Source organism: Cebus imitator, unplaced genomic scaffold (assembly GCF_001604975.1).
Source record: "Cebus imitator isolate Cc_AM_T3 unplaced genomic scaffold, Cebus_imitator-1.0 Scaffold50, whole genome shotgun sequence".
In the NCBI taxonomy this organism is placed as follows: Eukaryota; Metazoa; Chordata; class Mammalia; order Primates; family Cebidae; genus Cebus; species Cebus imitator.
Window position 1 is genome coordinate 901,698 of NW_016107365.1, and position 11,769 is coordinate 913,466.

Here is an 11,769-nt window from a genome sequence, read left to right on the forward strand (position 1 = left end):
AAAAAAAAAAAAAAGAAAGAAAAAAAGAATTAGTAGACAAAGATGTGGTAAGACAACAATTATAAATGTACTCTGTTTGTTCAGAAAATTAGGGAACATGATAATGGTAAGAAGAGATACGGAAGGTATAAAACAGACCCAAATCAAACTTCTAGTGATGAAGAGTACAGTGTTTTTGATGAAGAATACATTGGATGAGATTAACAGCAGATTAGACACTACGGAAGAAAAAAATTAGTGAATTCAAGGTTAGTAATAGAAACTTAAAGAGAAGGGCTGGGTGCAGTGGCTCACATATGTAATCCCAGCACTTTGGGAGGCTGAGGCAGGCAGATCACTTGAGACCAGGAATTTGAGACCAGCCTGACCAACATGGTGAAACCTCATCTCTACTAAAAATACAAAAATTAGCTGTGCGTGGTGGCACATGCCTGTAATCCCAGCTACTCAGGAAGCTGAGGTATGAAAATTGCTTGAACCCAGGAGGCAGACGTTGCAGTGAGTCGAGATTGTGCCACTGCACTCCAGCTTGGGCAAGAGTGAGACTCTGTCTCAAAAATAATAATAATGAGGAGAGGGGAAGAAAATGAATATAGCATAATTGAGCTATAAGACATACTCACAGATTTTAAAATAAACTTTTAGGCCAGATACGGTGGCTGACATCTATAATCCCAGCACTTTGAGAAGCTGAGGCAGGTGGATCACTTGAGGCTAGGAGTTCAAGACCAGCCTGGTCAACATAGTGATTCCCCATTTCTACAAAAACTTATACAATTTTTTAAAATATAGACTTTTTTTTTTTTTTTTTTTTTTTTAAGATAGAATTTTTGTTCTCGTCACCCAGGCTGGAGTGCAGTGGTGCAATCTCAACTCACTGCAACCTCTACCTTCTGGGTTCAAGCAGTTCTCCTGCTTCAGCCTCCCAAGTAGCTGGGATTACAGGCCCCCGGCTAATTTTTGTATTTTTCTTTTTTTTGAGATGGAGCCTCAAACTGTTGCCCGGGCTGGAGTGCAGTGGCATGATCCCAGCTCACTGCAGCCTCCACCTCCCACGTTCAAGCAATTCTCCTGCCTGAGCCTTCCAAGTAGCTGGGATTACAGATGTGCACCACTGTGCCCGGCTCATTTTTTTTTGCTTTTGTATTTTTAGTAGAGACGGAGTTTTACTATGTTGGCCAGGCTGGTCTCATACTCCTGACCTCAGGTGATCTGCCCGCCTTGGCCTCCCAAAGTGTTGGGATTACAGGTGTGAGCCCCTGTACCTGGCCAAAAATATAGACTTTTAAATAGATTTTATTTTATTTTATTTTTTTAAGACGGGGTTTTGGTCAGGCTGGTCTTGAACTCCTGACCTCAGGTGATCCGCCCGTGTTGGCCTCCAAAGTGCTTGGATTACAGGCGTGATCCACCACGCCCAGCCTAAATAGATATTTAAATAGTGTCACGATTTTAAGATCAAGGTAGTGTGCTTTCCTGCTCTTTTTCAGATGTTTATATATTACCTTTTTCCCACTACAGGCATTTGGATGGCAATACTGAGCCAGGGCTTACGTTAGGAGGCTATTTCTGCCCACAGTGTCGGGCAAAGTACTGTGAGCTACCTGTTGAATGTAAAATCTGTGGTAAGAAACCAACTATTCATTATTCAGTAAATCTTGAATGACTTCTTATCTGTATTGCTGCTAAAATGCATGTAAATGTTAAGTTATTCATATGTTTCTAGATTTAATCTGTGCAAAGAGAAATAGGTTAATTTTTAAATTGTTTTAAGTATAAAAGTAGCATTCTAGTTTCCTGATCCTTTTTCTGAAAAAAGTATATTCTTTAAAGGCAATGCAGTAGATCTAGTAGACATTTTTCTATCTCTTACCTTTATAAATATAAGAATGAAGAATTAAATTGATAGAATTGTCTAATTTTATTTCATTTATAATATAAGTAAGCAAATAGACTAAGATAGGTTGGTTACACACTTAGTAACAGAACTAAGACTCCATCCTACAATCTTCTTTTATAGCCACAGGTAAAATTAATAACTGCCATCCTAAAAGAAACTGAAAATATTCTGCCTGAGTTGCATCTTTTGGCTTTTCAGCCATTGTCTTCATGGGTTTGGACTACTAAACATGTCTCTCTGCTTAATGTGTCAGGTCTTACTTTGGTGTCTGCCCCCCACTTGGCACGGTCTTACCATCATTTGTTTCCTTTGGATCCTTTTCAAGAAATTCCCCTAGAAGAATATAATGGAGAAAGGTTTGGATTAATTTATATTTGTTATAAGTGGTAAGCTAATGTTTGAATAGATTGTTACTACCTTAAAATGTAATCCTACTAACTTGGACAAGAGTACTTATAATATGGAAGATGAGAGGAAGAATGCCATGATTATGATTGAAATGACTCATTGTTAAAATAGATCTGAATCTCCAGAATCCAGATAATTTCCCTAAACCCACCTATGTATAAATAAAGGTGATAATTATACTATTAAATCAGTTCTCCGTAAGGAAAAGGAAAAAAAAAAAAAAAAAACCCTGATTGGTAGTATATGCTGATTTCCATGGTTTTAATACTCTTATCATGGCCAGTTTTTAGCTACCAGTTAACAACCAGCTGTCAAAATCCATGAATATGTATTTAACAATTGATTCTCTTGAGCCAGTACAATCCAGTCCTAGCATACTACTGAAAATAAAAGGGTCATTTAGCACTTTGGGATGCTGAAGTGGGAGGATCACTTGAGGCCAGGAGTTGAGGACTAGCCTGGGCAACATAGTGAGACACCGTCTCTTAAAAAATAAAATAATTTAAAAAAAAAAAAAAGAAAAAACCAAAGAAGAGAAACAACAACAAAAACAAAATAATCTGGCATAACATAATCTATCTAAAATCTTTAAGTATTTTATGAGTGCTGTTTGTGTGAAATACAACAAATAAAGTCTGAAATAGAGGTGGGTCAATCTTTTATAGAACAGTTTTCAGAAAATAAAGATTTACTGCTTTTAAGAACATCCAGGATTTAGGAATCACATTAAACACTTATTGGCTGGCAGACAATTATGTATTCATCTTGCTTTTCACACTTAAATCATTTGGAAGTAATTTAATATCACCATATCTAGATCAATGATGTTTTTAAAAATGTTACATATTTCATGAATAATTATGGTTTATATAACCAATTGCTTCCTGTTGGATTTTTTTTTTTTTTTTTTTTTTTTTTTTTTTTTTTTTTTTTTTTTTTTTTTTTTTTTTTTTTTGAAATGGAGTCTCGCTCTGTTGCCAGGGCTGGAGTACAGTGGCATGATCTCAGCTCACTGCAACCTCTGCCTCCCAGGCTCAAGTGATTCTCTTGCCTCAGCCTCCCCAGTAGCTGGGATTACAGGCGCCCGCCACTATGTCCAGCTAATTTTTTGTATTTTTAGTAGAGATGGGGTTTCACCATATTGGCCAGGCTGGTCTCGAACTCCTGACCTCATGATTTCGCCCACCTCGGCCTCCCAAAGTGCTAGGAATACAGATGTGAGCCACTGTGCCCAGCCCCAGTTGGATATTTAAGATTTTTTTTTTTTTTTTGCTATTAACAAATAATGCTTATATCTGTATTTTTGAACATTTGTACGAGTATAAATGCACGGTAAATTCCTAGAGGTAAAATTACTGAGTCAAGAGTTTTACATGTTTTGTGCAGTTTGATAGATATTGTAAAGTTGTCCTTCAAAGTTTTATTTATTGTTTTCCCATATTTAGCCAACATTAGGTTTTATGAAATTTTTTTATGTTGGTCAAAACTCACAGGCAAAAAAATCCCAATTCTCATTGTTTTAAGCTTGGTATTTATTTGCTATGGTTGAGGTTAAGTATAGTAGAAATGAAAAACCCAGTACTATAGAAGGATTGGAAGATAGAGTTGAAGAAATATTCCAGAAAATACAAGAAGAGTAAAATAAAGAGGTTCAAATAGGAGAGTAAAGATAAGAATACTGGTGAATTTATCCAGAAGGTCCAATATGGGAATAATATGACAAAGAAAGAAAAATAAAATGTAGGATAGAAAATCATCAAAGAAATAGTTCAAAGAAAGTTTCTATTGAAGGACAGAACTTTCTAGATTGAAAGGGCCTATTGGCTGAGTAGGGTGGCTCATAGCTGTAATCCTTGCACTTTGGGAGGCTGAGACCGGGGGATCACTTGAGGCCAGGAGTTCCAGCGCAACCTGGGTAACACGCCAAGACCTCATCTCCACAACAAAGATAAAAGAAAGGGACTGCCAAGTGCCTAATGTATTGAAGGAAGACAGGCCCCATAATTGTGACATTTCAGAATACACAATAAATTATTAACCCTAAACATTTTCAGAGAGGAAAAATTAGGTCACCCACAAAGGATCTGGAATTAAAATTGTTTGGCTTCTCATTAGCAACACTGGATGCAGAGACAGAGCAGTCACCTTCAAAGTTTGTAGTAAAAATTGTTACCAACTTATATACCTAGCCAACCTATAAATTAAGTGTAGGTAGCATAAAGACATTTTCGGACTTGTAAGATTTCAAAAAGATTTTTCTGGGGAAGGTATGGAAGAGGTAGGCTATTCAAAGGAACTGAGAAAGAGAGTGACATGGGATCTAGTAATAGGTATCTAATTCAAAACAAGCCAAAGAACGCCCTAGGATGATGGTAAGGAGAAATCCCAGAATGATACCTATGTGTCAGATATGGGGAACAGTCCACTTTGGAGATAGTCAGAGTGCTCCAGGAGAGAGATCACCAAGAGGATGAAAACTGCAGAACTCCTGATGTATTTGAACATACTGAGAGGACTGTTAGACTAGTCAGAAGATTGGGAATGAATTCATGTCAATTGCATAGGAAACTGACCTTGGGAATAGCAACACAGTATTTCCAGGAAAAAAATGTTTTAAATAGGGGAAAATTTATGGCTTAGCTGAGAATATTTTTATAGTCATAGTAAACTAAACATTGATTATTGTTCTATCCAAAAGGAGGACTTAACTAGAAATAATTGAGAATAACATTAGTTACATATTTATGCATTACTGGTTCAAGATGGTTGAAAGGGAATTAAATTCCCTTCTTTCATAGTTGGAGGTTCATAGCTTATAACTGTGAAGAACCACGAAGTAGCACTTATTAAAATAAGTGACTATCAAATAAAAGTTTTGAAAGTGCTTCTGGCTTGGCATGGTGGTTCATGCCTGTAATCCTACCACTTTGGGAAGCCAAGGTGGGAGGATTGCTTGAACCCAGGCATTCAAGACTAGCCTGGACAATACAGCGAGGCCCTGTCTCAATAAAAAATTAGCCAGGGATGGGGGTACATGTCTATAGTCCCAGCTACTCAGAAGGCTGAGGCAGGAAGATAATTGAGCCCAGGAGTTTGAGGCTGCAGTGAGCCGTGATAGCACCTTTGCACTTGAGCCTTTGAGACAAAGCAAGATCCTGTCTTGATAAAATAAAGAAAAAAGAAAAATAAAGCACGCTCACATTTAACCTTAATGAAAATAAAACTAAATTTTGGGCTGTCAGGTGACTTCGTATATACTGTGGACTTTAAAAAATTATTATTATTTTTTTTTCTTTTTAGAGATGGAGTTTCGCTCCTGCTGCCCAGGATGGAGTGCAGTGATATGATCTCGGCTCACTGCAACCTCAGCCTCCTGGGTTCAAGCGATTCTCCTGCTTCAGCCTCCTGAGTAGCTGGGATTACAGGTGCCTGCCGCCATGCTCAGCTAATTTTTGTATTTTTAGTAGGGACGGGGTTTTGCCATATTGGCCAGGCTGGTCTTGAACTCTGACCTCAGGTGATCTACCTGCCTTGGCTTCCCAAAGTGCTGGAATTACACGTATGAGCCACCATGCCTGGCTCAGGGGTATTCTTAACTCTTTTTCTTGAGAGTCTTGTTTGAAAATAGTTACTTATTAATGAAATTATTCTAGTTATGAGATTTTGCTGAACTATTTTAATGAGTGAATTCTAAGAAAAATTCTTAAACTTTTTTTTTTCAGATTTTGTTATGGATGTCAGGGGGAATTGAAAGACCAACATGTAAGTTCATTGGCTTTCTAAATACTAAGTAATGTACAAGAAATATTGGAAAAAATTGTGCTATAAGTTTTCAACAGGTTGTTAAAGACCAGGCTCATATCAGTTTATTTCTTATAAAAATAATTATAATAGGTGGAGGTAAAATGGGAACAAAATAGTTTAAATAGTAGTTTTGTTATTCTGCATCCTAATTTTTGTTATAAATATATTTTGGAACTTACGTTTTCAAACTTTTTTTATTAAAAATTTTTTTTCTTCATTTTTTTAATGCTTTGATTGTTTTGCCTACTTTGGTACACCCTTGTAAAACATGTAATTTACCTTTAGCTTTCAAGCTAAACTGCATTTAGTCTGGAAGTATTTAAAATATTTTCTTCATATAGTTTTTTTTTGAGATGTAGTCTCACTCTGTCACCCAGGCTGAAGTGCAGTGGCATGATTTTGGCTCATTGCAATCTCTGCCCCCTGGGTTGAAGCGATTCTCCTGCCTCAGCCTCCTGAGTAGCTAGGATTACAGGTGCCTGCCGCCGTGCCTGGCTAATTTTTGTAGTTTTTTTAGTAAAGACGGGGTTTCATCATCTTGGCCAGGCTGATCTTAAACTCCTGACCTCATGATACACCCGCCTTGGCCTCCCAAAGTTCTGGGATTATAGGCGTGAGTCACCGCGCCTGGCCATATTGTACTTTAAGCTGTGTGATAACACACTGATGTTGTTTAAGGTGGCCACAGATCATAGGTGGTTCTTCCATTAGGCCAATGAGAAAATTTTTTTTTAATTTTGAAGAGGAGCAACTTTAATATATAAACTTGTATAGATGTAAATAATATGAATCACTGTCCAGCTGTTAATTTTTTAGTTAATATGTTCATATTTAAAACCATATTATATAAAAATTAGAAGTATTGCTATTCCACTGTCAGATTTTATAAAACAATTTTATTAAATTTTAAATACCTATTTGACATCAGCAGCTTCATCTTTACTGGAACCACTTTTTGAATCATTTGAGGTTTTTGGTTTTATTTTTTGAGACAGACTCTTGCTGTGTCACCCAGGCTGGAGTGAAGTGGTGCGATCTTGGCTCATTGCAAACTCTGTCTCCCAGGTTCAAACAATTCTCGTGCCTCAGCCTCCCAAGTAGCTGGGATTACAGGTGTGTGCCACCATGCCTGGCTAATTTTTGTGTTTTTAGTAGAGACTGGGTTTCGTCATGTTGGCCAGCTGGTCTTGAACTCCTAGGCTCAAGCAATCTGCCTGTCTTGGCTTCCCAAAGTGCTGGGATTACAGGTGTGAGCCTCATTTGAATTTTTAGGAATAGGTCATCGTCTGTGTTGTTTGAGATTTATTTATTCATTCATTTTATTATTTGTCTTACCTGTGTCATTTGACACATTTTTTAAAGGTTTACTTGAAAGGGAAATATAACTTTTGCAAATGTGAGGTCATTCCCTAAGAATAATTAAATCTATGTTAAATTTTCAGGCTTCTCTTTTTAATTGAATCAATCAGGTGGTCTTGCTAAGCTTTCAAAAGTAGCACTGGTTTGAAGCTTATATGTCTTTCCCAAATAGTTTCTTACAGTGAAGTAATTGAGAGTGGACTATAATAAAATAGACTTCAAAGACTCAAAAACAAAGTCATTCCCTCATTTCTAAGGGATAGTTTTGGGGAAAAAATTAATTGCCTTAGATTTGAGAATATAGAGTACATTGGAAGTAATAAAGTAGGTAGTGGGAAAAATTGGTAGAGATATAAAAGAGATATTCAAGCACACCTTGAATGTCATCTAGATGTGCTGTAATTAATTTTTGGAAACCACTTTTGTTTATTCACTTTTCTGTTTTCACTACAGGTTTATGTTTGTGCTGTGTGCCAAAATGTCTTCTGTGTGGACTGTGATGTTTTTGTTCATGATTCTCTACACTGTTGCCCTGGCTGTATTCATAAGATTCCAGCTCCTTCAGGTGTTTGATTCCAGCATGTATACATTGTGTTAAAAAGAAATTTGCAACTGTGAATAAAATGACTTCTTTAGAAGAAGCTTCATTTAAAACATGAAAGGAGAATCTGACTTAAGAAACTTTTTGCTAAGAAAAGGTAATATTTTATTAAATTTTAAATTTGTGTTCTGTCACAGAAAGTGCCTGGAATTCAGTAGTACTTCACTCGGTTAACTTTGTTTTCTATTATTTTGAGTTATACTGTTTTCAAAGTCATTATGCATTATTATGTGTAAATTACTTATAATTAAATTGATGTGACAGTTTTATTTGTTTTTATAATTAAATACAGAATCTTTATGATTTATGTTAATTCATTAGTGTAAGAAGAAAATTAAATGTAAATTCAGTAAGTCTAAATGTAAATTTAGTGTAAGATGAAAATAATTTATCAATAGTTATGAAATTAGGCTGGGTGCTGTGGCTCACACCTATAATCCCAACACTTTGGGAGGCTGAGGTGGGCAGATCACCTGAGGTCAGGAGTTTGAGACCAGCCTGGCCAACATGGTGAATCCTGTCTCTACCAGAAATACAAAAAAATTAGCCAGGCATGGTGCTTCACACGTGTAGTCTTAGCTACTTGGGAGGCTGAGGCAGGAGAATCACTTGAATCCGGTAGGCGGAGGTTGCAGTGAGCTGAGATCGTGCCACTGCACTCTAGCCTGGGTGACGGAGCAAGACTCCATCTCAAAAAAAAAAAAAGTTATGAAATTAATACCTATGAAATGATATACTGCTACATCCACCAGAGGGGTCTTTTTAGGTTTAACCAAACATTTGGAATATATTTATCAAGTTAGTACATCTGAAATTATTTGTGGCAATGACCAACAGAAGTCACTTTAGAGTAAACATTCAAACTCATAAGACTACCATGGCCATACTTGGTACCTACTTACTCAAAAGGATATTAAACAGAAATAACAGCCTGCCAGCACAGCATCAATCAGTCCACATTAGCAGTGGAAGTCCTTGTAGCAGTCCACTAGTACAATTTAGGTGCAAGGAGATCAGATCCTCCACAGGCATCAGGGAACCAGTATATCTTAACAATTCCATAAAACAGCTTCCAGGGTATCCACAAGGGATATGTCATTTTCAAGAGTCACCACATTCAGGAAAGCCTAAAGCTTGAAATCTCCCTTAGATTATTTATAGTGCATCCCAATCCAGATACAGGAACAGTTAACGATTGATTTTTACTATGAACAAAGTTGCCTAAAAGCATAGTTGATACCAACCATGGTCATTAGTTACCATGGTTAACAGAGCTCTAAAAGTTTGACAGAAGGTGAGATTCAAACTCCCTCACTTTCATATGCTAAACCTTTTGCTTTACTCTGGGTCATTAGAGAAACTTAGGTGAGAATGTATGATGAAGTTTGTTTTAGGTTCAATGCAGATGTATCATTATAGACAGAACTCTTTTCTGGTTATATCCAATTAAGAGTAAATCAGGCTTTCATAGCAAAGGTACGTCTATTTTATATATATATAAACTTTAGGTACTCTAGATTGAGTTTCACTATGAAATTTGTGATTTTATAACTAAGAATTTTTAGTAAAAAACATTTCCAGTATCGCTTCTCGGCTTTTTGGCTAAGATAAAGTGTAGTATCTGTTCTTATCAGTTTAGTCTGATACGTCCTCTATCTGAGGACAATATATTAAATGGATTTTTGGAGCAGGGAGATGGAATAGGAGCTTGCTCCGTCCACTCCACGCATCGACCTGGTATTGCAATACTTCCAGGAACGGTGCACCCCCTCCAGTAAAAGAAAAAAAAAAAATTACCAGTAAAGACAATGTAATCCCACCCTGAAGAGTCTATTTAAGGAGCCCAGGAATATGCGTTTTTAATAAGCACACACACACACACACATATTATATGTATATATATAGTGACCAAAGTAACAGGAGTTTTTCTCAAAAGTCATACTCCCAAGAACCTAGACCCGGTGGTTCTTTATGTGGAACAAATTTCAGCTATAGGTAACCTGGTAACTGCTATTTTCTCCCATCTCCTCTGTCAACAGAGGTATCAGTGGCTTGCAGGAGATTCCTTTAATACTCTCAGAGTATTCTGTCTTCCCTTATCTGGTTTAGAAGGAAGGCCTTCAGTAGTTACCTACTGAAAATTTACTAGGACTCTATTAGAGACTCACCTCTCGACCTGATAAAAAGGGATATCCAGTGTCTGTTTTCAAAGCTTTATCTCTTTCTACAATTTTGAGTTTTACTTGCATATTTGGTAAGGTTAAGGCGAAATTTTAGTTATACTTAAGGAGCTCTTTTTTCACAATTATAGAGAAAATTTTGGTCTGTTGAAGATTGCAGAAATAGAAATGGTAATATAAGACAGCTCTGGCTTTTAATTTTTTTCTTAAAACTCTACAGTATATTACAATAGTGAAGGAAACTATTAACATGAGAGATCTTTCTGAATAGTATGTCTTTCTGAGTTCCACTGTTCAGTTACAAAACTCCTTAATGCTTAAAATTCATTATGAAAATTAGGTTTATTTTAGATACTTTCAAGTGTATACATTTTTATTTCATAATTTTTATTCTGTTAATTTTTGTCTTTGAACTAAAGCATTTAGTTCATTTATATTTACTGTGTACATTTTATATTTAATAAATATATTTATTATATGTATAAAAAGATTGCCACTGACATATTTGGGTTTAAATCTATTATTTTTGTGTTGTTGGTTCCAACAATTCCATCATTCCATTTTTTTAAATAATTTTTTTAACTGCACATTTGAACTATCTTTTCTTTCTTGCCTTCTTTTGGATTACTTACTTTCTAACATTCTGTGTTTTTCCTCACTAGTTTGAAAATTATATACATTGTTTTTATTCTTTCAGTGGTTATCTTAGAAATTACAACAAACAGAATTTCTTAACCTAGGTCCCCTAGAAAGTAGAACCTGAGGCAAAGATGAAAGTGTTGTTACTTTATTAGGGAGGGGCGGATCTAGGGGGGTGAGAGTGTGGAAGAAAAGGGAAAACAAGGCAAGGAAAAATGTGGTGCATTGTGTTACTAGAGCAGCTTGGCTTCATGACAAACTGTGACGAGATACAGGAGCCTCCCAGCAAGTGTGTTCACTTAGAGTGTGGGGCTTCTCCAGAAGGTTTATAAGGAGAAACTGCCCCTCTGAGCAGTCCATTGAAGGGAGGAAAGAGAGGTAACTTACCTTCCTAACTTCTTCCATTTCCCATTGATTCTAGTTTGCCCATAGGGCTGTGTCATCTAGCCCATCTCGTGCTCAGTGGTGTGGCATTGCATCCACCTCTAGAAGGATTTCTCAATAGTTCATTACTTCCTCATGTTTATGGTCATGTCTGTGTTCAGCTGTATCTCTAGAATGGTTGGGAAATTCATAGCATGAAATTATTTCATGAGTGGTGAGAAGAAAAGGGTGCAATCAGCCCTTGGGGAGTAGGTTAGTGGAATCCCAGTCCTGAGGCCATTAGTGGGTGGCAGAGTTTAGGAGAAAAGGTGAGAAGTTTCAGTCCTTGGGCCCTATAGTAAGAAGAACAAGAGTACAGGAGGTTGTCACACTTCTGAGAAGTAGTCTTAGAGTACCCTAGTATCCCCTTTGAGTCCAGTTCTGTAAGGGCAGAGGATTCATTATTTCCAGGTAATCTAATTCTGTGTTTTTTTTTTTTTTTTTTTTTTTTTTTT

At 36.6% G+C, this 11,769-nt stretch overlaps 1 protein-coding gene and 1 non-coding gene across 3 annotated transcripts in view; both read left to right on the top strand.

Annotated features, from left to right (window-relative positions):
• LOC108303673 (general transcription factor IIH subunit 2) overlaps positions 1 to 10,743 on the top strand; it is a 35,413-nt gene extending 24,670 nt beyond the window's left edge. For both annotated transcript variants that reach the window (XM_017527585.2, XM_017527588.2), the window contains 4 exons: positions 1,522 to 1,625; positions 2,154 to 2,256; positions 6,031 to 6,070; positions 7,925 to 10,743. In XM_017527585.2, the coding sequence (XP_017383074.1) occupies positions 1,522 to 1,625; positions 2,154 to 2,256; positions 6,031 to 6,070; positions 7,925 to 8,044 (367 nt within the window). In that variant the 3' untranslated portion in view covers positions 8,045 to 10,743. The remainder of the gene's footprint in view (positions 1 to 1,521; positions 1,626 to 2,153; positions 2,257 to 6,030; positions 6,071 to 7,924) is intronic.
• Positions 9,655 to 9,843, top strand: LOC119471117. Its single transcript, XR_005200111.1, has one exon. It is a non-coding gene; the product is annotated as a U2 spliceosomal RNA (small nuclear RNA).
• Positions 10,744 to 11,769: the final 1,026 nt, after the last annotated feature.